Source organism: Temnothorax longispinosus, chromosome 1 (genome assembly GCF_030848805.1).
Source record: "Temnothorax longispinosus isolate EJ_2023e chromosome 1, Tlon_JGU_v1, whole genome shotgun sequence".
NCBI classification, from domain to species: domain Eukaryota; kingdom Metazoa; phylum Arthropoda; class Insecta; order Hymenoptera; family Formicidae; genus Temnothorax; species Temnothorax longispinosus.
This window is the reverse complement of record NC_092358.1, coordinates 12,603,625-12,623,020: the sequence shown is the minus strand read 5'-3', so window position 1 is coordinate 12,623,020 and position 19,396 is coordinate 12,603,625. Positions and strand designations below refer to the sequence as shown.

Below are 19,396 nucleotides of genomic sequence, written 5' to 3'. Positions count from 1 at the left end.
TGCACATCGGCGAGTATCTCACGTCGGCGAATGAGAAATGAGCGACAGAAATCGATGGTTTGAGGCGATGGATCGATTAAGGAGGGCGAAGCGTAGTGATAGTACGTGGTAGCGAGAAGTGGAGGATAGTGAAGAGAAGAGGTAAAAAGCGGAAAAGAGTTTTCAAGGGAGGTAAGGAAAAGAGTAGAAAAAAGGAAGAGCGGGAGTGAGTGAAGTCGGGGAGAGTAGAAAGTAAGTAAGGGAGAAGAAAGAAGAAGACAGGAGTCAGACACACACACACCTTGGGGGTTAGAGGAGAGAGGGAGAAAGAGAGAGAAAGGCAGAATCTGAGAAAAGTTTGCTTGCAGGAGGAGGAAGAAAGCAATGAAAAGAGGCGGAGGAGCGGACGGAGAGCGGGGTGAGGAGCGGAGGGACAAGACGAAAGGCTGAAGAGGCGTTGAAGAGGCGAAGCAGGAGAAGGGAAAGGCGAGGGGGTGTAGGGGGAGAAGAAGGAAGGAGGGTGAAGTGAGGGGACGGAAAACAGAGGGGGAGATGGAGGAGTCGCAGAGTATAATGAAAGTGTGGAGTAAAATTGCAGAGGAGCTAGAGAAGATCAGAAGGGTGCTAGAGAGAAGGGAAGAGGGGGCGGAACGAGAGGAGAGCGCAGAAGAAAGAGGAAGGGAGGGTAGGGGAGAAGGGAGTGAGGCGGGAGCCAGGCCGAAAGAGAGAAAGAGTAGCGAGGAGGAGTGGTGGAAGGAGAGGTCGAAAGGAGAGGTCGCAGAATGGAGGAGGGAAAGAGAGGAGAAATTGGCCGCAGAAGAAAGAGAAGCGTCGAGGGGAGCCAGGGAGGATGGAGAAGAAGAGAAGAAGCTAGTTTGGGACAGAGGGGAAACTATCGTAAGAGGGGTGGAGGAGGAGGCAAAGAGAAGAGCTGGGGCGCTGGGGGTGAGAGGGGCGGCGAGAAGGAAGATGACGGAGAGGGGGGATGTAAGGAGAAAGGGGAAGAGCCGCGGAAGGAAGTAGAGGGAAGAGAGAAAAAAGAGAGCAAGAAGAACCTAAAAGAGAGAGTGAAGAGGCTGAATTAAAAGAGAAAGCAAAGAGAGAGAAAAAAGAGGAATATGGTCTGGAGGAGGTTAGACGGGAGGGACGCAGAAGAAAGGAGGGGTATGATGGAAAGAGTGGCAGAGAAGGTGCTGAGCAGAGCGTCGAGAATTCGAAGGGTCTGGGAAAGAAGCGGGGAGGGAGGGAGAGAGGTGTTAATAGTAGAATTGGAGGAGGTTCGAGGTGACAGGTGTGAGAGTGTGCGAGAATAAAGTGAATAGAAAGGAGAGTTGGAGGAGGCTGAGGAAGGCAAGAGTGTGCGAGAAGGGAGGAGTAAAGGTAAGTGAGTGTGGATGGGAGAGGGGAGAGAAAAGGAGGAACGGGAAAAAAGGATTAAAGGGAAGAAAAGTGACAAGGCACGGGCAAAGGGTACGGCACGAACGATAGTTGGTGTAGAGGGGCGACGCGATAGGTGAGCCAAGACGCGTGCGGTAGCGCTAGGTAAGGCGAGAACGATAGCCGGTGTAGAGGGACAACTCGGCAGGCGAACGGAGATACGCGCGGCGGTGCGAGGCAAGGCATAGAGTATAGCACAGGTAGAGGGAGAAGTGAGACGCAGAGTAGGCAGAGATGAACGAAGAGAAAGAAAGAGGGACGGAGATAAAGAAAGCGATAGATAAAGTAAAAGAAAAGGATAGAGGTAGAAGAGGGAGTACGGGGAGCACGGGAAGCACGGAAACTTTAGAAGAGTTTTGGAAAAGGAAGAGGGATGATTTAGATAAGAGTGGGGAGAAAGAGAAGGAGGTAGTTTTCAAGAGAAGCAATCTGACGGCAAAGTTGCCTAAATCGGAAACAGAGATAGGTGAGAAAGAGCTGAGGGAGATAATTAGCGAATTGAGAGTGGGTTTTAGGAGCATGAGAGAAGAGTTAAGGGAGGGTTTCAAGGAGCAAGGAAGGGAAGTAGAGAAGATAAGGAACGAATTAAGAGCGCGAAAGGAGAAGTGGAGCACGGAGAGAGAGGAATTTAAGAAGAGAATATAGATGATTTGGAACGAAAACTGGAAGGGATGAGAATGGAGTCTAAGGAGGGAGGTCACGAAGGAGGAAAAGGTGCAGAAAGAAGCGGAGGAGTGAGAAGGGGGGAGGGGAGAAAGGAGCCTGATTGGAAGGAGAGGGTGGAAATGCTGGAAAAGAGGTATGAAATGAAGGAGAGGGAAGAAAGGAAGAGAAACGTTGTGATAAAAGGAGTAAAAGAAGATACGGGAGGAATAAAGGGGGGAATAAAGGAGGTGATAAAAAAGATAGGAGTGGAGGTTAAGATAGAGGAAATCAGAAAAATAGATGCGGAAAGAGAGAAGGGAGATATGGTAGTAGGTAAGACCACTAGGTAAGAGTAGGAAGTGCGAAAGTGAAGTCAAGAATAATGAGAAATAAGTGAAAATTGAAAGATGAAAGTACTTGGATTGAGGAAGATCTAACATGAGAAGAAAGGATGATAAGAAGGAGGGTAATTCAAATTACATGGAAGGCAAGGGCAGAGGGTAACAGAGTGCAGATAGGGCAGGGAAAGGTATGGATAGAGGGGAAGTGGTGGGTGTGGAATGAAAAAAAAGACGTGCTCAGTGATAGTAGAGGGAGGTGTTGGGAGGCAGGAAAAGGGAAAGAAAAAAAAGACAAGAAAGATGAAGGACAAAAGCAGGGGGAGTAGAAGAGGGAGAGGGATCGGACAAGACAGATGTAAGAAGAGTAGGAAAAGAGAAGGAGAGGAGGGAGGAATTAGAGGAAGGATTGAGAGAGGTGGATGGGGAGGGGGAAGAGAGGGGGAGAGAGAGGAGGGAGCAGGGAGAAGGAGAGTGAGAGGAGTAGGAATGGAGACGGGGGAATAAGAGGAGAAGAGGTTAGAGGGGGGATGTAGAGAATGGTAATACAGAAGTCAGAAGAGAAGAGGAGGGGAGAAGTAAATCAGTTTAGAGGATGGCATTTTGGAACGTAGCTGGTTTGGAAAATAAAGATAAAAATTTCTGGGAAGGGCTGAAGAAAGAAGATGTGTTAGTCATGGTAGAGATTTGGATAGGAGAAAAGGGCTGGGAAAGAATAAGGGGAAGGCTGCCAAAAGGATACGAATAAAGAGTGCAAATGGCGAAGAAGAAAAATAAAAAAAGGAGAGCAATAGGAGGGATGACAATGGGAATAAAAAAAAGAATAAAAGAGAAGGGAACGGAAATAGAAATTGATAGGGAGAGTTTGATAGCGGGAAAGGTTAGGATAGGTGGCGAAAACTGGAGTATTATAGGGGTATATGCAAAGAAAGAGGAGATGGAGGAGAACTTACAGGAGTTGGGACATATAATAGAAAAGAAAGAAGAAGGAAGGTTTACGATAATTGGGGGAGATTTTAATGCAAGGACTGGACAAAAAGGTGGGAGGATAGAGGAAGAGGAGGGAGAAGGACGGTTGGGAGGGGGAAGAAGTTTGAAGTATAAGAAGATAGACAGAGAGGGAAGGTTGCTGGTAAATAGCTTAGAGGAGAGAGGATGGGAGATATTCAATGAAAATGTGAGAGGAGACGAGAAAGGGGAGTTTACTTTCACGGGGGAAAGAGGAGATACGGTAATTGACTATGTAATAGGGGAAGGAGAAGTAAGAGAGAAGATAGAGAGCATGATAGTGGGGGATAGAGTGGACTCGGATCATCACTCCTTGAAAATAATACTTAGAAGGGGGAACAAGGAAGAAGGCAGAAGAAGAGGGTGGAAGAAAAAAAGCAGGGGGGTGTTGAACGAGGAAAGAGTAAAGAGGTTTATAGAAAAAATAGGAGGTGGAAGAAAAAGTGGAAGAGTTGAATAAAAAATGGGAAGAAATGGAAACAAGAATAACAGAGGCAATAAAAGGGGTAGAGAAGGAGCTGGAGGGAAATAAGAAGGGGAAGGTGGGATGGTGGGATAAGGAGTGTCGAGAAGTGAAGAAAGAGACAAGAAGAAAAATAAGGGATTGGAGGAAAGAAAGAGAAGAGGGAAGCGCTTACAAAGAAAAGAGGAAGGAGTTTAAGGAGCTGTGTAAGAGGAAGAAGGAAGAAGAGAACCAGAGATGGGAGAGAGAAGTGGAGGAAGCAAGGAGGGAGGCGGAGGTATGGGAGATAGTAAATAAAGAGAGAAAAAAAGGGGACTTGAGAAAGGAATAGAAGAGGAAGAATGAAAAGAACATTTTATGAAGTTGTTGGGAGAAGTAGAGGAGAGGGTAAGGATGGGGAAAGAAGGTGGGAGGGAGGAAAAGGAAGGAGAGGAGGAAGAGGAGATAAGCCTAGAAGAAATGAGGAGAGTTATAAGGAAGTTAAAGGACGAAAAGGCAATGGGAAGGAATGGGATTCCAGGCGAGGTTTGGAAGCGAGGGGGGAAGGAGTTAGAGAATTGGGCATGAAAATATATCAACATGATATGGAAGGGGGGAGGATGGCCGGAAAATTGGAAAGAGAGAATAATCGCGCCAATAGTAGAGAAAGGGGAAAGAAAAAAGGCGGAGGAATATAGAGGGGTGACAATAATACCGTCTTTATATAAGGTGTACACGGCCATTCTGGCGGAGAGGTTAAGAGAGGAGATAGAGGGAAAGAGAAAGTACCACATAATCAGACAGGTTTTAGAAGGGGGATCTGTAGCCAACATCTATGTGCTGAACTACTTGGTGAACAGGAGGTTAGAGAAGAAGAGGAGAAAATTGATAGCATGTTTTGTGGACCTGAAGGCGGCGTTTGACTCGGTGGATAGAGGAGTGCTAATGAGAGAAAGAGGAATAAGAGAAGAACTGGTGAGAAGGACGGAGGAGATTCTAAGGGAGACGAAAAGTAGGGTAAGGGGGGGAAACGAAATGGGAGAAGTGTTCTGGACGGGTAGGAGTGTAAGGCAGGGGTGCCCGTTGAACCCGTTACTGTTCAACGTGTTACTAGCGGATTTGGAAGAGGAAATGGGTAGAGTTAAATGGGGAGGGATAAGGCTAGGAGGTAAAAGGGTGTATACTTTGGCTTATGCGGATGATGTAGTGCTAATTGCGGAGGACGAGGACCAAATGAGGAGCATGCTAGAAAAACTAGAAGGGTACCTGGGAAGGAAGAGATTGGAACTGAACGTGGGGAAAACAAAAATAATGAGGTTTAGGAAAGAAGGAGGGAGAGATAGTAAGAGAAGGTGAAGATGGGAAGGAAAAGAGTTAAAAGAGGTGAGAAAATTTCGGTATTTAGGGTACGTGTTTCAAAGGAACGAAGGACAGGAAGCGCAAATAAGGGAAAGGATCAAGAAGGCGGCCGCAGTGATGGGGAAAGTCTGGGGAATAGGGAAGAGGAGATTTGGGGAAGACTGGGGAAAAAGACTGTGGCTGTTTGATAGACTGATGTGGACGGTGTTGGGATATAAAGCGGAAATATGGGGATGGAGAGAAAGGGAGGGAATGGAAAGGATGGAAGAAAGGTATATCAGATGGATCTTGGGAGTAGACGGGAGAACACCGTGGTATCTTTTTAGGGAGGAGCTGCAAAGGGGGAAGTTAAGAGGGAGAGCAGGGATGAAGGCATGGAGATTTGAGAAAAAGTTAGAGGAGGGTAGAGGAAGTGAACTGGCGAGGCTATGTTGGGAAGAGCTGAAAGGAAGGGAGAAAGAAGGGAAAGCAGGCTCAAGCTGGGAAAGAGAGAGAGGAAAGTTCTTTGAAGACAGGGGAGTGGAGTTAAAAGAGTTGGAAAGGCTGAGAGGAGATGGTGGAGATGAATGGTTTCTTAAGCTGTTTGGAGGAAATAAGGAGACGCAAAGGAAAGAGAGATGGGAGAAAATCGAGAAATCAGACTATAATAAATGGTACAAGTTAATAAAAGGAGAGGGTATCCCGGGATATCTGAAGAAGGGATGGGGAGAGAGCAGATGGGGAAGGGTGGCGAGATTTAGATTAAGGAATGAGATGAGAGAAAGCAGTTACTAGGAAGTGGAAGGGAAAAAGAAATGTTGGTTATGTGAACATAGGGAGGAATCGTGCGAGCATGTATGGGAGGAATTTAGGAGACGAAAATCAGAAAATAAAAGTTGGCAGGAAGCGGTGGGATGGGTATTGGATGAGGAAGGGGGAGGAGAGGAATGGATAATAGAACTAGAGGGGGAAAGAATGGGAGGAAAAGGGGAGTCGGAGGAGTTAGAAGAAGAAGAAGGTGAAGAGGGAAAAGAAGAAAAGGGAGGAGGGCGAGAAAGAGGGGAGGGAGTGGAAAGTAGAGAAAAGGAGAAGTGAGTAATTAAAGTGCATGTTACAGATTATCCAGGATGAAGCGCGAGGGGAGATCAATAGCAGAGGCAGTCGAAAAGATTGTAGAGGACAAAGGAAGGTAAGAAAGATGTTGAAGGAGAGAAAAGAGGACGGTAGAAAAAAAGACGAGAGAATGGAGAAGCTGGAGGAGAAAATAAGGAGATTGGAGAGGAAGGTAGAAAGATTGGAGCAAGGTGGAAGCAAAAGGAAGAAGGAAGATAGCGAAGAGAGTGGGGCGGGAAAGAAGAAATGGTTGGCAGGGGAGGGCGAAAGGAACGAAGACGAATTAAGAAAGAGGAACGTGATTATAAGGGTCGAAAAGGAGAAATGGGTAGGTAAGGAGTCAAATTGGGAGAAAGTGAAGGAGCTCTTCACGGAAGGGTTGAGGGTGAAGGTGATGGTAAGAGAGGTGTTAGTTGTGGGAGAGAGAGAGGAGGTTGGCTGACAATACTGGTGAAACTGGGAGATGAGGAGGAAAAGTGGCGGGTGTTGGAGGCGAGGAGAAGGGCAGGGAACAGTATAGGGGTAAAGATACATGAAGATAAGTCGGTGGAAAGGAGAGATAAAGAGAGAGGAGAGAAAAAAGAGAGAGCGGAAGAGAGAAGAGAGGTGCACAGGAGTACAGGGAGATCGGAGGAGGAAGAAATCACAAGAGGGATGGAGGAGAAGCTCCTTATGGGCTCCGATAATGAGGAGAAGGAGGATGGGAGAAAGAGAGAGTGGGCCAAATAAGGAAGAGCTGAGACGGGAAGGAAAGAGGCTGAAGGACGGAGTCGCGGCAGAAACGGAGGAAGAAGAAGAGGGGGGAAGAGGATTACGGGGAGGGAGGGTAAATGTTTGTGAGATCAAATGGCCAAGCATAGGGAAATGAGTTTCTGTAAGAGGTTTGGGTACGTTCCTTATAAAAACGCCTTGTAAACCTTACGGAGAAATGCAATAAATATCATACATACATACATACATAGTGGAGTTGGAGGATGAGAAGGACAGAGAGGAGTTGTTAGGAAGGTATGGGGTAATTAGGCAGAAGTGGGGGATAGGGGTGGACGAGGAGGTCCATGGAGAAGAGAAAGAAGAGGTGGAGGTTGCTGGAAAAGGCTAGGGAGGAGAGAGACAAGGGAAGAAGAACGTGGGTGGAAAACAGGAGAATATGGGTAGATGGTAGAGATTGTATGGAACGAGGACAAGAAAAAATGGGAGAAGTGAGCCTGGAGAATGCGGGGATCGAGGAAGGGGGGTGATGGGAAGGAAGCGAGGGAGGTCTGCCACGCGAGGAAGGAGAGGATTACGCCAGAGAGTAGAGACGAAGCGAGGAGAGAGAGAAACGAGGGATGAGATATGATGGGCGGAGCGAGGGGGGGCAGCTAGGAAGGAAAGGGAAAGGGGTAGAAGGCGAGGTTGGATACATCCCTGAAAAACGCTAAGTAGATTAAGTAGGTGGAGAGGAAGGGTAAAAATCGTGTGTAAAATTGTTAGAGGGCGAGGAGGGGAGAAAGGAAAAGAGTGTAAAGGGCCGTAATGGTCAGGTCGGGTTAGGAAGGATGTATATAAAGGGTTGGGTACATTTGGCGACATTTGGGACCCTTCGGGGCCCATTCCGAACCATTTGGTACGGGTTTTGCAAACCCGGAGTGCCCGAGCACACCAGTACCGTAATCCATGGCAGTCCGCAAGGTCTGTCGTGGACCGAGGAGTCCTTCGGGACTCGCGAAGTAGGCGGCCTCTATAAAAAGTCCGCCCGGTCGGACGGGACCGTGAGGGACGAGCTAGCTTTGGCTAGCTTTATTGTCCAGTGTTCTATGGGAAGGAAAACCCTGAGAAAAAACCAGGGGTCTGGGTGCCCTGCTTAGAGGACGACCCAGGCTACCCAGCCTGGGCGACTTTGGTCTTCTTCACCCAGTAGGGGATGGCGGCCCTGATTTCAAACGCCCGGTCGACCGGGACCGTTAGGGGGGGGGGCATACTCCCCTCGCCGGTCTTGTGTGAGACGGGTGGTGGTCCTTAGGGCTACTACGGAGCGGGGAGCCCTTTTAAAGGCTCGCGAGGTAGGCGGCCTTTTTAAAAGATCGCCCGGTCGGACGGGACCGTGAGGGACGAGCATTGCTCCGTCACCCAGATGTCCTAAGGGAAGGTAGCCCAGAATACAAACCGGGGGCTCGATCACTCTGCTTAGAGGACTGACTAGCTAGACTGGCGTCGGCTACTCGGGCCTCAATGATCGATGGGAGATGGCAACCCGGTTCAAACGCCCGGCCGGCTAGGGTCGATAGGGGTGGGGAGACCCACTCCGCCGGTCTAGAGGACGGGCATCTCGAATATAAACCAACGGGGGCTAGGCTGGGCGCCTCACTCATTGCACGTCGGTACGCCGACAGGGTGAGGGTCGGCTTGGCTTGGTTACCCCTATGGGAAGGAAAACCCAGACAAAAAACCGGGGGCTTAGATGCCCTGCTTAGAAGACCGATCCGGGATTTCCGGCCTGAGGATTTCGGTTTTCCTCATCCAGTAAGGGATGGCGACTTTGACTATAAACGCCTGGTCTTGTTGGGACCGATAGAGGTGGGTTTACTCATCTCCGGCCGGAGAGGGAGGATGGGACAAGGAGGTTTTTTGTTCTTTGCCCCGTCGGGGGTTAGGGGGGGGGACCAAGTGGACGGTTTGGTCGTCCGGTCCAGGTTCAGGACCTGGCTATTACGACTCCGTCTGTGTCGGGCCCTTGGCTCCCCACGGAAATATCCCTGGGAGAAATGAGGGCTTTCGTTTCGGGGCATTCTTTCCTCTCTTTTTTGGTACGGGCCTTACTCGCGTGTGGAGGGGGGGACGGATTCCGGGTTTGGGCCGTGGGGGTCGTTCCCCGTCGCTGTCTCGGTTCGGTGGTGGCCAGTCGCATATGACCTGTAACGGGTGTGGGCTGGGCCGCGCCGGGGCGGCGGGGGGTTCGGGCCTCGGTTTGGTTCCCGGCGCCCGTCGGGCCATTCAGGATAATGATAAAAGAGGTGTGGGTTTTTCCTTGCTTCTCCCTTTGCGCGCGGGGGGTCCGGCAGGGAGGGACGGGGGGCGTTCGGGGTCCGGCCTGAAGGCCGGCTCCTGATCGCCCCCTTTGACCGGCTTATGTCGGTACATTTATTGGAGGCTTGGATTTGGAACTTGGTCTGGGTTCCCCGGCTTCCGGCAGGGTGGGGATTGGTTTTTTCCTCGGGACGGGGCGCGATTCGTAACGGCTCTCCTAATCGGCTTATGCCGGGGTGTTCCTTCTGGGGAGTCTGGACCCGGTATTTGGTCGTGGGTTTAGGCACACAAAGGGATTTTAATTTAATTTGCTGGGAGGTTGGGGTTAGCTGCCCCCAACAGTAGAGTCAGAAAGGTTTTGGTTAACGGAAGGGGGGATGGGGATGATGTGACTGGTTGCCGAGGCGCTCCCTGATGGACTCCGTGGCCGGGCGGTGCTCCCCGATCGGGCCTGTGGGGGCCCGTTGACTGGTTGCCGTAGCGTTTCCCGGCCGGGATTCTTGACTGGTTGCCAAGGCGCTCCCCGATCATCTTTTCTTATCTTTTTTAAGGGTCCTCCCAATGAGGACCTTTGAGAATCAGAGACGCGGGAGGAGGCACGGATGTAATTATTGCGTTTCCTGGTCTCCCTCCATGAACGCGCAGTGGTAATAGCTCGTAGGTGGTTTTAGCCGGTAGGCCATGCATGCAGGATCGATGGCGATGTACATGCATGGAATCCGGCACTCCCCTGCCCCTTTGAGGGGTGGGAGATCTTTCCCTTTAGAGGGGCTATTGAGTAAACTCGACTGGTTGCCATGGCGCTCCCCGATCGGACCCTATGACTGGTTGCTCGTTTAGAGCGTTAATTCCCCGATTGGACCGTGACCGGTTGCCATGGCGCTCCCCGACAGGATCCCAATAGTGGAAGATTTCCCCTACGTAAAAAAAAGTTTGGGATCGTTTCTCTCAAAAAACGCCTTGTAAGCCCTGCGGGGAGAAACAATAAACGATATACAAGTACCTGATGTTTGTCTGTCTGTCTGACCGCGAACTACTTATTTGTTAATGGACCGAATCTTAAAAAATTATATATGAAGTAGTGGTAGAATTTTCCGGGGATTGCCATAAAGTGTATAATTTTTTGTTACCGATTTTTTGGAAACTGGTTCCAAAATTTTTTCAATTTTTCGGGAAATAATTGACCCAGTCTTAAAGAATTTGTCTCGAGGAGGTGTTAGGCCCCGGTTGCGAGTTGATCTATATATTGCTCGAAGGACCAGAGGAGGTGTGTTGCGTCTCCTTAACGCGAAATTTAAGCAAAAGAATATAGCGAAAGCAAGCGATTCATCTTTCGGTCGGCCGTCGTTTCCTGGAGGGATTTCGTCCTTCCTCAGGGCGCGAGCAGGCACGTGCGGAGGCAAGCAAGCAAGACAGCAGGCAGGCAAGCGAGAGCAGGCAAGGCAGGAAAAGCAGGAGAAGTTCGCACTCCTGGAAGATCAAGCACGTTAAGGCCTTCCGTAGGTCGAGGGTTTAACCGAAGAGATGTGCTCCTCGAGACTTCTGGACGATGGAGTGAGCTCGCGGTCTTGTAATGTGCCGCGAGCGAGCAGTTTGTCCTTTGAGTTTTATGGCGGGTGCCCTCGTGTGTGCGAGGGTAGCACCGATTGGTGAGTCGCGAAAATATTGATACCGATCCGAGCGATCTGCCGATATTTTGCGCGAGTCACCCAAAATAGGGTAATATACCGAGTCGATAATACTAATACTAACGAAGGTAACTAATATTAACACTAATACTAATAATGACAAAACTATTCACAAGGCGAGCGCCAAATAGAATTATATATGATATAGTAACGCTTAAAAAGTTTTAGCCGTCGCTCGTTATTTATTAAAAAGTTATTAACAAAAAAATTTAAGAAATATAATAGTTTATGCCAGTGCTATGGAAGTAATTTGCTGATATGTGTACTGTCTATATACCACACATATCAGCAAATTACTTCTCTTAGTATCGACACAAACTGTTATATTTCTCAGTTACATTTGTTAATAACTTTTTAATAAATAATGAGCAACGGCTAAAACTTTTTGAGCGTTACTCAAACAGGGTTATGTTCTTGACAATATATATTAAGGTTATTGAAATCCGTAAGGTCGGAGCTAATATGCATAATTATCATATTTTTTTCAAAGCATCTTAATTTTCTGTTTTGTACCCAATTAAATCACGCACACCCACACGTACATATTTATATCAGCCCTTTTTAGGATTACGGCTCGTATTCATAATTGGATCTTATTTCAAGACCGTCTTAAGTAATGTCTTAAGATGCTAATACGGCTTTGTGATTGGTTAATGACATCTTAAGATTGTACTTAAAATGGTCTTAAATATAAGAACCGTGTGATTCACGAGTTACTATGAATACCGGCCACCGTATTAGCATCTTAAGATATTACTTAAGACGGTCTTGAAATAAGATCTGATTATGAATACCGGCCTATGATTGATTATTCATAACATCTTAAGATCGTACTTAAGACGGTCTTAAATATAAGATCCGATTATAAATACGGTCTTTACATGATGTTTTACAAAATCAAGCAATCTTCCCACGGTGTACATTATGAGTAACGTTAATGCCGATGATTCTCAAACTTTAATGTCTCATAGCTCAGAAAATCTTGAACAAAATTCAATTTAATCATAGTAATTTGAAAAAGTCTTGATGTCAGCTACAAGAATCTACAACAAAAAATTAGAGTTTTTATTTAAAAATTTTAATATGACCTTCACGTAACTTTGGAATTGTCACGCAAGGTTTATACTGACTTATCATTTTGTGTCCCCCTCAAAACCAAACACCTTTTTGAACTTTTTTTCTAAAATGCAATGTTTTTCATATGTTTAAGCATATTTTTTTAAATTATATACCTGTATAAACGTATTCTTTAGGGTTGAAAATTCTCTCTTATGTAATCCTAAATTAATTATCGATAATACCTGAGAGATTTATATCCAGTAATTTCCTGATGACTGAAGTTTCACTCTTGTATGAAAATTGATATAGATACGTTACACTATTTAGCTTTGTTTGGATGTCGGCTATTTCCATAGTGCCGCGATAAAAGAGTTCGTCGCCGAGAAAATTAGAATAATCCATTAAAGTTTCCTCTGACACTGGCTTATCGCCGAAATATAAAAATCGTAAGTCTTCCGGTGTAATCGGTATTTGTGATAATCCAGACCAAACTTTGGCTTGTCCGGCCTTCTCGAAATCAGAATCGATTTGTTTAAGAACCTTGTTGCTTATATCTGAAATAATTTTTAAAAACCGTAAATAACTATATGCATAGAATATTGCTAAAATAATAATAATAAATAAAAAATAAATATTAATAATAATAAATAATAAATAAAAATAATATTTTAAGAACATTTTCGTTATATAAGAAATAATTGACTTCGTAATATTAGAAAACTTGTTCTTAAAATATTTATCTTTTTATGTAAAATGGCTTAAAAAACATGACATTTGTATGTTAATATATTCGAAATGCGGTTATAAAGTAACGAAATTATTTCTAAGTAGACTACTTCTATAAATGTTCTATTTTAACAGTAAATATTACATTTTTCCTATTTTCAATATTTTGCTTGAACAATTATACATTGCTCATATTTTTTATTGCTAGAAGTAATACTGTAGAGTAGTGTAGAGCTATCTTTTTTATCAACAACTGTCTTTACTTTTATCATTTCCACGATTTCAAAATAAATTTATTTCAATAAATTATTTATTTATAAGCCATGTACATTAGTTTCTCACGCATTATTCACTGTGTACATAATCAGCTTCGTTATTCTATCTAAGGGAAAGACTAACCCTCCGGATCATCGATTTTGCCGAACTTTTGTAAGAATGTAGTATTTGTATAGAAGTAACAGTGCTATACGATGCGACTCTCAAGCATTTACGAGAAATTGTAACTCGTGAATCACACGCTCCTTTTTTTTAGTACCACTGCAGTGAGGCATCATTCAAAGCTCAAGCGTGACGTAGCGGACTAGACGTCGAACTACAAGTGTGAAGATTGCGAGTTCGCGCCCCGTCGTCGTCTTTCTTGTTTTTTTTAGTACTTTCTATATTATTATACATTATATGCAACATATTTATTATTATTATTATTATTCGGTCAAAATCTTTATATTCCTAAGATGTTCACGAGAGAGCGATAGTTCCATGCCAGTTTATAGACACTTGAGAAGGACCCAATCCCCCGGGTCGAAACGTCGTGATTAAGCGATATTGCCATTTGCGTCGATTTTAATAAAGTTTCCTGTTTTAAATTATCATTGGCGGATTAATCTTTATTTTTTGATTATTATTATTATTACTTTCATACGAAAAAAATATATTTATTGTTATAATTTGAATATTGTGCATAAAATAATGAATGTTTTTTAAATGAAACATTGGCGAGTTTAAAAACAATAATTTTTAAGGCTTCTCACGAAAAACGATTCATATTCGGTTATAACAATACGCAGAAAATCCTTCATGCATTTGAATTTTGAAATGCGACCTATTGCCCGAGGTTTGGTCTTTCAAAAATATCATGACATCATACGGCAAACAAGAGGACTAGGTTTGAAATAAGAAGCTATACTGTAATCGCAGAGCGTGCAGTCACACCAGAGGATATTGCGTGCAGGATGAGAAGAAAGACGCCAGTATCTTGATCGAGTAGCAATGCCTTTAATACGTTAATCGGCTATCGAGGTTTTACAAAGGTGTGTGCCGATGGACAAAAGATAATGAAAGAAGTCCGCGCGAATACGGTTTTTAGGACTATAGAAGCAGAGCTACCAACCTATCATTTTTAGTACAAATTACTATACTTATTACCGCCTCTTAATTTGAAATAAAACATCAAATTGTACTTTAAACCAAACTCAAATCGCGTCGATGCTTAACGAAAAGGTTTCTTCCGAGTCCCTTTGTCATGATGTCAGCGACTTGCTCGTTCGATGCCTTGTACTCAATTTTTACTTCGTTGTTTATAATTGCCTCGCGAATAAAGTTATATTTAATGTTAATGTGCTTCATTCGCCTATGTTCACGCGGTTCCTCGGCGATTACGATGCATGATTGATTGTCCTCAAATATTGGGATTGGTCCGTTACAATCGATGCCCAGTTCAATCAGAAGTTTTCGGATCCACTTTGCCTCGCAAACTGCCTCGGTTAGCGCCACATATTCAGCCTCGGTTGATGATAGACTGACCGTCTTCTGTTTTCGTGATGACCAACTCACGGTGTTGCCGAATACCTTGAATACATAGCCCGATGTTGACTTTCCATCGTTCTTATCGCCGCCCCAATCTGCATCACTGTAGCCGACCAATGGTTCAACTGCTTCTTGTCTGCGATACAGCAGTCTCAAGTCCGTTGTTCCACGAACATATCTCAAAATGTGTTTCGCATGTGCATAGTGATTTTCGTTGAAACAGCTTTGAAACCTACTGAAGTAGCCAGTTGCAGCACACAAATCAGGTCTTGTGGTGATCGTAGCATATGTCAGACAGCCAATCAATTCTCGATACGGTTGCTTGGAACAGCTATCTGCATCGCTCTTTTCCAAATGCAAGCCCTTTTCCATTGTAGTTGATTTTGGTTTGCAATTCTCCATGTCAAACTTTCTCAATACATTCCTCAGGTATTGAGCTTGACTTAAACCAATTGTTCCGTTCTTGATGTCTTGCTCAATGTGCATGCCAAGGAACTTATCTGCCTTTCCGATGTCTGTCATCTCGAATTCTTTTGATAGAAGTCGTTTCACTGTGTTGATCGTATTTATATCCTTGCACAGCAACAAAAGGTCATCCACATACAGCAGAATGTAGCAAGTGACTCCATTTTTCACTCTCACGTACAGTCACGGATCTGATTCGCAGCGTCTGAAACCAATTCGATTCATAAATTCGTCGAACCTTTCGTTCCATACCCTCGAAGCCTGCCTGAGACCATAGAGTGCTTTGAGTAGTTTGCACACTTTAGTTCCATTCGCAAAACCGTCCGGCTGCTGCATATAAATCTCCTCTGATAGTTCGCCATTGAGAAATGCACATTTGACGTCCATCTGATGAATGTGCATATCTATTTCGTTAGCAACTGCAAGCAAGGTTCTGAGAGTTACCAACTTCGCGACTGGAGCATAGGTTTCGTTGTAGTCGTATCCTATTCGCTGTGAGAAACCACGTACCACCAACCGCGCCTTGTATTTGTCGATCTTGCCGTCAGCCCTGCGTTTCAGTTTAAATACCCATTTGTTTGTAATCGCTTTCCGATCCTTGGGTAGATCACACAGTGTCCAGGTTTTGTTTTTAATTAATGATCGATATTCATCTTCAATTGCTTTCTTCCATTCAGGCCAATCGTCTCGCTTTTTCGCTTCTTCAATCGTCAGTGGATCATCTTCAACAAATTGTTCAGCCGATAATGCGTAATGAGCTTCATTCATTTCCCATTCACCATATCTGTCTGGTGCTCGTCGAATTCGCTCGCTTCTTCGTAAAGTAGTCCTATCGCTGTCATCAACGCATTCTTTGTTTGCATCGTGGTTCATCGAAGTGTCGTCAGCATCTTCATACGTTGACTCCAGTTCATCCACCAACTCATCGTCACGAGTCACTTCATTTGGTGTCCTTGCCGCCTCTGAATTTGATATCTCAACTAAATTCATTCGATTTAATATTGATGCTTCGTTGAATGTCACATTTCGTCCTACAACCATTCTGCTCTGCTCTACATCCCAAAGTCGATATGAACCCATTGACGCAGTGTAGCCGAGCATAATGCATTTCGTGGATTTCTTTTCCAACTTATTTCGTTTATTTGCTGGAACGTGATTGTAGCATTCCGATCCAAAGATTCGAAGATGTGACAAATCAGGCTTCTTCTGGAACCAAATTTCAGCTGGAGTTTTATTCTTGAATTGTTCTCCAACTGCACTCGTCGGTGATCGATTCTTAACATAATTCGCCGTGACAATCGCCTCATTCCAAAACTTCGACTCCAAATCACTCGCCAAAAGCATGGTCGTCGCTTTTTCTTGCAGTGTTCGATTCAGCCGCTCAGCCACCGAATTCATTTCTGGATTATAAGGAACGGTAGGAATCATTTGGATACCTTTGCTCTTACAGAAGTGCTTGAACTCGCTCGATGTATATTCTCCACCGTTGTCAGTTCTCAATTTTGCAATTTTCTTGCCGTGCAACGCTTCAGCCATCGCAACAAACTCCTTAAATTTCTCCAGTGTTTCACTCTTGTGTTGAATGCAGTAAATCATTGAGGCTCTCGAATAATCATCGGTAAAAGTAACAAAATACCTCGAACCATCATATGCAGTCGTTGGCATCGGTCCACATACATCACTATGTATTAGCTCCAAAATGCGGGATGAACGTATGTTCTTATTCTTCAGAAACGATGATCGCGTCTGCTTTCCCATGATGCACGACTCGCAGAATCTCGACTCGGTATCCACGTTTACTTTGCTTATTCCGTCAGCCATTTGATGATCAATCAATCTCTTCATGTCGAATGCGTTCAGGTGACCCAACCTGAAATGCCACAGGCTTTGCGATACTCTATGTACATTGTTCTCTCCTGAAATACCAGCAAAAATATTACTATCGACATGCAATACAACCTCATATAATCTTCCACTGGCGTGAGCCACAAACTTCGTTTGTCCGTTGATTGATGCATATGCGTAGTCTCCTTCGAAGGCAATGCGATAGCCTTTCTTCGTTAAACTTCAAATCGACATTAAGTTGCATTTCAAATCCTTGACTAGCAAAACGTCTTGAATCGCCTTCACAGATGAATCACCGTCGTGAAAAGTTTTTACTAAGATTTTGCCCTGTTGCTTCGCTACGATGCTCTGATTCCTTTTTGCGACTGAAATCTGTACCTCGTCGATGTCTTCCAACTTGTCGAAATACCGTTTATCATTTACCATATGCTGTGTTGCACCAGAATCCAATACAAATTTTATTTGCATCATATTATCGCTTTGTGCCTTTGTATTCGTGTCGTGATGTGTTCGCTTGTCATCGCACGCATTTGCTTCTTCATCTTTAAATGCACACATCGTTTCTTGCTTTTCCTCCGATGCTTTGTTCGCGCTGCTACTATTTTTCTGATCGTTCTTTGAATTGTGATCCTTTTTAGCCTTGCATTTAGCCTTTACATGACCTACTTTACCACAGCCATAACAGGTAAGTCGTTTACTTTTTCCTTTGGTACTCATTGCATGAAATTCATTTGATTTGCTTGAACTGCTTCCGCTATTTCGCTTATTATGCTCGTCCATCAAACGTGTCTTCACGAATTCCAAGGTTAGTTTCTCTTGGTCAATCGTTTCCAGTGCCGTAACTAAATTGTCGTAGCTTTTCGGCAATGTGAGTAATAAGTGCACAACAATGTCCAATTCTTCCATCTTCGCACCGGTTGACTTTAATTCGCGGATCATTGTGTCGAAACGTAGGAAATAATCGGTGATGTTATCGCTTTCGCTATACTTCATCATCAGCAACTGTTTTCGTAGCAATAGCTGGCTCGCAATGCTCTTCCGCTCGAAAATGCTACATAACGTGTCAAACATTTCCTTTGCTGTCCTCTTCTCCTTCACATATTCCAGTTGTCCATCGTGAATCGTTTGCACCAGGATCGAGATACATTTCTTTTCTTCGAGTCTAATTCCACCATGCTCGTTGGGCGATGAATTCGTCAAAATGTCATCCAGACTCTCCTCAATGTATTTTCGTAAACCTCTTTCATCGAGCAGAATACCTACGCGATATTTCCAATTACTAAAATTAGTACCATCAAATTGCGGTATTTTAATAACTGTAGCGTGCTCAGTCATTTTCGCGTATCTCAAGATATATACTTTCCTTTACTCAATCTCGTAACGCCACGCAATTCCTCACAAGAGAATCCTCGAGGTTAGGTTATCTTCTCTTAGCTCTCTTAGCCTCTCTTAACTTGTGTTCAGCTCCTGGGCCCATAACCTAAGAAGCTATACTGTAATCGCAGAGCGTGCAGTCACACCAGAGGATATTGCGTGCAGGATGAGAAGAAAGACGCCAGTATCTTGATCGAGTAGCAAAGCCTTTAATACGTTAATCGGCTATCGAGGTTTTACAAAGGTGTGTGCCGATGGACAAAAGATAATGAAAAAAGTCCGCGCGAATACGGTTTTTAGGACTATAGAAGCAGAGCTACCAACCTATCATTTTTAGTACAAATTACTATACTTATTATGAAAGACGGTGCTTTAAGTAATATAAGGCGTGAAATTCTAGAAAGAGGCTGCAGATGTACCGCATTATAATTTTAATAGCAATTCAAATGCATAGAGAATATTATTATTATAACCCACGGTCTTACATACAGGTCTTGCGACTCTGGCAAATTTCAGTGGTGGGGGTGACTCAGACATTGAAGCAATTTTTAGTTGTTCGCATCGTCTAGACGTGTCGCTGCTATCGAGTGCCCCCGAGTGACATAACCTGTAAATTTCTCGTTTAACAGCGTCTCTCTGCTCTTCTTGTTAGCGTCGTTTGCGTAATTATATCTCGGAATCTCGGAATAATTAATGTTTAGTATAATTAATGTTTAGTATTTTTGACAAATGTGTGAAAAGTGGGGAGATCGTGCGGTGTATGCAAGTCGAGTTATAAGAACGCGACCAATAATTCGCTGTTCAAAGTGCCGGTTGACTCCGAAATGTTAAAACTGTGGCAAGCTGCAATACTCGGTGAAATAGAGTTGAAGACGTCTCATTTCGTTTGCAAAACGCATTTCGAGACTAAGTACGTGATCACAAAGTATGTGAAACGGGATGTTAACGGAAAAATCATTGCTGGAGTAAGTGATTCTCAGGAGATTCCTTCGCAACATGTCAAATTTGATTTTTATGTACTGTTCATTTGTGTTTTGAATAAATAATATTTATCTTTTCGGGTGCCATTTAAACATCCTCGGCTAAACAGTTCTGTTATTCCAACAATATTCAATGTCAATACATCGAAT

General features: G+C 44.4%; 1 protein-coding gene and 1 pseudogene across 9 annotated transcripts in view; one reads left to right on the top strand and one right to left on the bottom strand.

The window, feature by feature from the left end:
• LOC139809040 (esterase FE4-like) overlaps nucleotides 1-19,396 on the bottom strand; it is a 282,671-nt gene that overhangs the window by 18,754 nt on the left and 244,521 nt on the right. For all 9 annotated transcript variants that reach the window (XM_071771673.1, XM_071771691.1, XM_071771698.1 and 6 more), the window contains one exon: nucleotides 12,296-12,607. In XM_071771673.1, the coding sequence (XP_071627774.1) occupies nucleotides 12,296-12,607 (312 nt within the window). The remainder of the gene's footprint in view (nucleotides 1-12,295; nucleotides 12,608-19,396) is intronic.
• Nucleotides 1,031-8,490, top strand: LOC139813620 (uncharacterized; annotated as a pseudogene).